Here is a 6,629-nt window from a genome sequence, read left to right on the forward strand (position 1 = left end):
TGAATGAGATGTATTAATATATGATTAAATATACATGATATTTGATGTGTATCCGGGATAAATCCCACAGGCTTAGTGCTGGTATTATATTCGGGCCTTCGTGCCTAACAGGCTTAGTACTGGTGATATGTATTCGAGCCTTCGTGCCTAGTAGGCTTAGTGCCGGTGATGTGTATTTGGGCCTTCGTGCCTAGCAGGCTTCATGCCGGTGATGTGTATTCGAGCCTTCGTGCCTAGCAGGCTTCGTACCGGTGATGTGTATTCGGGCCTTCGTGCCTAGCAGGCGTAATGCCGGTGAAATGATATGTTATGTGAATTCGGTGTTCCTTGTAAGATAAGGGTTTAGCCGAATGTTAAAGATGAAATGATAGTGTATTGTATCATGCTTATATGGCCTAATGGCAAGTATAACATGTTGGTAAAAATGCAATATGCTTTTATAATCGAATGATAAGTTTGAAATGAACGTGAGTGAAATATTATGCATAAGCTATCAAATGCTAAGTGTGAAAATGAGATGAAAGAAAAGTGTTTGAGATGTATAATTATATACGTTCGAATGATGTTAGTACTTAATTGATATGAATATGTTATATGGAACTTGTTGACATGATTATTCGGGCCTTTGAGCTTAGCAAACTATAATGCCGGTGAGATACTATTCGAGCCTTCGAGCCTAGCAGGCTATAATACCAGTAAACTGATGTCGGGCCTCGAGCCTAACAGGCGAAATGCCGGTGACTTGAGAAAAGTCCATGACTAAGGTACCTCGTGTTAGGTTGACAAATGAATACATTCAAGATGCGTTAAGTGGGCAGTACGCATTATGTACTCATATGTGAGTTTGATCTGCAATGAATCATAAGCGTGCATTGTAATACATACGTGAATAAATGTTATAACTATATCTATGATCATGATACACCGGGTCAGGGTGTGAAAGTATGTAAAAGTATTCGATTTAATTATGTTATACGAATTCAGAGTAAGTGTGATAAGAATGCTGAACGTGCATTATGTGTTTGTGTGTATTCAGCCAGATGGCAATATACCTAGAATATGGCCACTTAAGAAATTGAATAATCGAAGTATAATTGCGTTTATTTGTTTGCATTGCTTAAGACTTACTAAGCTTATGAAAGCTTACTCCGTTGTTACATTCCTCTGTTTTATAGATTGTTGACTTGATTTACTTTGGGGTTGGAGTTAAATGGAGATATTATCACCTTTGTCGAGCTCACGCTATTGGTGTAAGTAAATCCTAGTATTTGAGTCTATGGCATGTATAGGGTTTTAATGTTGAGTATGTGATATTATAATTTAGCCAAAGGTGTTGGCTAGTGATGTTTTGGGCCTCGTAAGCCCATATATGGGACAGATTGCATGTCAAAAGAAAAGTTTTAAATTGATTGAAATTTTTTGGCACTGTTTTTGTGTGGTTGACTGAGTTTAAGTCGGGCAACACCTCGAACCCTGTTCCGGCGATGGATACAGGCGAGGGGTGTTACACTGTTGGTTTGGTTCCACAGTCATTTTTAGAAGCTTGATAAGGTTCCTTGCCGAGTATTCTTTGAGGGTTATTCTCCCTTAAAGGAAGCAATAGACGTGCCTAGGAGAGATGACTTTTCAGAGGAGAGGTGGATAGACATTCTTCAGAATCTACGAGAGGAAGATGTTATGTGGAAGGCTCCTTGGTTGGTTGCTAGTGAAGTCCTTTATCGTTGTGGCAGTTTTGATTGGGTCCCCCTGCCAGGAATTTGGGGAGTTGTTGGATATGCACCATTGCTTGTTCTAAGGCAATATCAAGCAAGGCAGTTCATACCGGCTACACAGGGTTTAGCTCAGAGTGATTTCTCTTATAAAGGAGATCACTATAAGAAGAGGATGCGAGAGATTTCTGAGGCTTAGAAGAAGCCTTTCTGTATGGAGATCTTGACCGAAGGCTCGACGTCAACCCTTGAGTATAAAGGATGGTTTAGTAGGAGAGTCAATGATAATGTCCCTAGGCCGATTTTGGGGGTGGCTCGATCATTAGAGGAGAGCTTACGAGTGATTCCATCAGAGTTGGAGGTTATGAAGCAAGAGTTCGAGAGAAAGAATTCGGAGCTTGAAAAAAGGATTGAGAAGCTCGAAGAGGAAAAAATGTGCTTGAATCTTGACGTCGATGTTCAAAAGATGGAAGTCGAGAAGATGAAAAAGGAAAAGAGAAAGATCGAGGAAGATCGAGATGATTTAAAGACGCACTACAAGAAGGCTCAGGTAACGTTGAAAAGGGTTGGATTAGGGAGATCTTCAGAGCTGTCGCAGCAAGAGATTCAAGAAGAAAGAGCCAAGGTCGAGTATTGGGAGAAGAAGTTCCAAGAGATGCAGTCGCGTAATCAGGCCCTAGAGAAGGAAAATCAAGGATTAAAAACTAAGGTGGCCGAACTTGGACGATCTCTTCATCATCACCGAAGTCGTAACTCTGCGATCGAGTTAAAGGCAAGCTTAAATAAGATCGAGGAAATGAAGCATGATATTGGAGGGTTGGAAGTAGCACTACAGGATTGTGAGCTACGGATTGGACAGCTCGAGGCAAGAGAAGAATAGTGGAAGGGAGAACTTCACCATCTTCAGGATCAAGTTGGAAATAGGGTTTATCTCATAGGAGAAGCCTTAGTTCAGATTCGAGAGGTTGCTGAACACTTGCAGGATTTGGCGATACAAGCTAGAACATTGGGTATAATGTATGAGTCATCGTCAGACAGAGGATGAGAGTTAGTATTGTTATTAGATAGGGTTAAGACTCTAGGCCTACAGGCGAAAGCGTATTTGTAATCCGTTTTGTGAAAAGATTTTTGTTCCTTAAATAACGTTTTCTAAAATGAAATTGAATCAGAATCGACATCTTCTTACATTCATGCATTTGCATTTTGTAGCATCTCATTGCATCATATATATTCAAGGTTATAGAAAGACCCTAATTAGTTAAAATTATTAGGGAGAAAGAGAGTAAGAGAAAGAAAATCTGGAAGCAACACATTCCTACGGTACGCGCGCTAAGTCAAAGAATATGGACCAAAGATTTGAACAGCTACAGAAGGACATGCAAGACCAATTGCAAGAGCAATTGGAAAAAATGCAAAATGACATAAGGGAGCAAATGTTGGAGGCTCAAAAGAACATGATGGCTGAGATGGCTCAACTACTGAGGGCCACTAATAAGGGAAAGGCTCCCATGACAATTACTAGTGAGAATGGTGAGGATCATCCTCTAGGTTTCACCCCACCCCATGTGCCTATACCAATTGAGGCACTTCCTAGGACGTCGTCTGTCTCTATAAGGCCTCAACAAGGATCGGTCAATACTGGGATTCCCATAAATTTCCCAACTGGCTCAGGATTTAATTTGGGCGACAATCCCGCAAATCATGTCATTCCTGACTTAGACATGGTTGAAAAAGAGAATTTTAGAACTGAGGCTGCAAGACAGTTAGAAGAACGCTGTAAATGGTTGGAGGAAAAATTCAAGGCTTTAAAGAATGTTGATGGGCATCATAGAGTTGATGCCAAAGATCTAAGCTTGGTCCCAGACTTGGTGCTTCCTCACAAATTCAAAATGCCAAAATTTGAGAAGTACAATGGGACTACTTGCCCAGAAGCCCACATTAAGATGTTCTGTAGGAGGATGACTGGGTATGTGAATAATGATCAACTGTTGATCCACTGTTTCCAAGACAGTTTAATTAGAGTAGCAGCCAAGTGGTATAATCAACTGAGCCGGGCCAAAATAAGTTCATGGAGGGATCTTGCACAGGCCTTCATGCAGCAGTACAATCATGTGACTGACATGACTCCAGATAGGATCACACTGCAAAACATGGAGAAAAAGCCTAATGAAAATTTTAGGCAATATGCACAGAGATGGAGAGAGGTGGCAATACAAGTTCAACTAACGTTGTTGGAAAAGGAGACTACCATGTTGTTCATCAACACTCTAAAGGCTCCATTCATCACTCACATGATTGGGAGCACCACTAAAAGCTTCGGCGAAGATATAGTCATGGCAGGTGAAATGAACGAGAATGCCATAAGGGGTGGCAAAATTGAAGGGGAAGCGACCAAAAGATTGGCCCCAAGGAGAAAGGATAGTGAAGTGAATAACACAAGCACCTTCAATACAAAGGCAATCACAGTTGGTCAACCTAAAACAGCTGCGGATGAGCAACAGAGTTATCAAATGCAAGAGTCGGGTACAAGACAGAATTTTGAAAAGATACAGTTCACACCTATCCCCGTGACGTATCGTGAGCTTTATCAAAGCTTATACAATGCTCATGCTATTGCTCCATTTCACTTGAAACCACTACAGCCTCCATATCCTAAATGGTACGATGCAAACGCTAGATGTGAATACCATGCTGGAATACCGAGACATTCGATCGAAAATTGTACCGGTTTTAAGAAGGCCGTAGAGAGGCTTATTAAGATGGGGGTAGTGAAGTTCGACAATACCCCTAATACTGAAAACCCGTTGCCAAATCATGGCAATCAAGGAGTGATCACCATTGGCGAAGCCAGTGAGAGGAGAATGAAGGAAAATGTTGCTGGGGTAAGGATGCCCATGAAGGTGATTTGGGAGGAGATGATGAAGAAAGGTATGTTAACCTCTAAAAATGAGAGAAGATAAACAAGGAACTATGGTGAGTTCCATGAGAAAGAAGGACATGAAGTTCAAGATTGTGAAAAATTCAAGGCCTTGGTGCAAGGCTTTATGGACAACAAAGAACTACAAATTTTTAAAGGTAGCTCTTGTGAAAAACAAGTATGTATGCTGGAGGATAAACAGAAAGGAACTAGCTGGCCAAGGATTATTATTTCCCTACTGGGGAATAGTGAAGTGGGGGCACAAACGGAGCCTAAGGTCATTATCCATAAGCCTACGCCTTTCCCTTATAAGGATAGCAAGAGGGTATCATGGAGCTATGACTGCAGTGGGACAGTACCGGAGGAGGAAAATATAGCCAATACATCTAAAGATGTACAAGTTGAGGGTTCCCATACATGGAGTGGGAAGCAGTATGATACGGTGGGTGTCAAAGAGGAGCCCACGAAATCAAAGAATGTTAGTGCGGAGAAGGAGAAAAAGGCTGAAGTGCCTGTTAAGGAGCCAGTAAAAGAGGAGGAGGCTAAGGAATTTCTAAAGTTCCTTAAGCATAGCGAGTATAGTGTGGTCGAGCAGTTGCGTAGGCAGCCGACTCGCATATCAGTATTGGCTCTACTTCTGAATACATTGCTAAAGGTGCTCAATGAAACATATGTCACCCATGACATATCTGTTAACAAGCTGGACCGATTGGTGAATAACATAAGTGCAAATAATTCCATCTACTTTAATGATGATGAAATCCCACCAGGGGGCAGGGGGTCAACAAAGGCCTTGCACATCACCACTCGTTACAAGGGGTACACACTCCCAAGCTTTTTCGTCGATAATGGATCGGCTTTGAATGTTCTACCATTGTCTACATTGAACAGATTACCCATTGACGGTTCTCACATGAATACATGTCAAAATATGGTAAGAGCCTTCAACGGTACAAAAAGGAATGTGATAGGAAGGATTGACATCCCCTTGGAAATTGGGCCGAGTATATATGAAGTAGTCTTCTTGGTGATGGATATCAAGCCCTCCTATAATTGCTTATTAGGGAGGCAATGGATACACTCAGTGGGAGCGGTGCCCTCATCGTTGTACCAGAAATTAAAGTTAGTGACGGATGGACGGCTAGTAACTATCAATATGGAGGAGGACATTATAGTCGCAGTCACTAACAAGGACCCTTATGTCGAGACGAACGAAGAGTCTATTAAGTGTTCTTTTCGCTCTTTAGAATTTGTGAATGTAACCTTCATTTTAGAAGGGAGTGAGCCACCGGTGCCAAAGATAGCAAGAGCCACGAGGATGGCTCTACAAATGATGGTGGGAAAGAGAGTCTTACTAAGAAAAGGGTTAGGAAAATACCTGCAATGAGAGACTCAAATCCCAGAACTGAAAGAGAAGAAAGATCGCTTTGGTCTGGGCTTCAAGCCAGACTATAAGCAATGGAGGAAGGAAGTTGAGAACTGCCAAGAGGGAAGAAGGGCGCGCCATAATGGAAGAGAAGTGGAGTGGGAGCTGATGACATTCCCTCTAATATCCCAAGCCTTTATATCAGGAGGGTTACTTATAGAAGAAAGTCATCAGATTAATGCTATACACAATAAAGGATCGGAGCAAGGAAACCTTGAGGGTATTTGCCCTTACGAACCGGGAAGCTCTCTGAACAATTAGACTGCGGAGGAACTTCATGTAGTCTTTAGGAATTTTTCAGAGTAATTCTCAAAATATTCTTGTTACTCTAGGGCCTAGGAGTAATAGGATTACATTTGTGGAATGGGCTTATGATCATCTATTATTTTTTAATAAAACATAACTTTTATCAATTTGAACGAGTATTGTTTCATTTTTATATATTCCGTTAAACTTTTGCAATTCTTATTCTTTCATTCATAGCACATAAATAGTCATTCTTAAATTCATTCATTTTTTGTATATTCTTTATACTTCACAGGTCCCTAGATATCAATGGCATGAGCACTGATAATAC

The 6,629-nt window shown here is 41.2% G+C and overlaps 1 protein-coding gene across 1 annotated transcript; it reads left to right on the plus strand.

The window, feature by feature from the left end:
* The first annotated feature begins 4,042 nt into the window (after positions 1-4,042).
* Positions 4,043-6,313, plus strand: LOC128290539 (uncharacterized). The gene is made up of 4 exons (XM_053026232.1): positions 4,043-4,637; positions 4,785-5,152; positions 5,282-5,962; positions 6,071-6,313. The coding sequence occupies exons 1-4, from the start codon at positions 4,043-4,045 to the stop codon at positions 6,311-6,313; spliced, it is 1,887 nt and encodes a 628-aa protein (XP_052882192.1).
* The last annotated feature ends 316 nt before the right edge of the window (positions 6,314-6,629 follow it).

This window comes from Gossypium arboreum, chromosome 3 (assembly GCF_025698485.1).
Source record: "Gossypium arboreum isolate Shixiya-1 chromosome 3, ASM2569848v2, whole genome shotgun sequence".
NCBI classification, from domain to species: Eukaryota; Viridiplantae; Streptophyta; class Magnoliopsida; order Malvales; family Malvaceae; genus Gossypium; species Gossypium arboreum.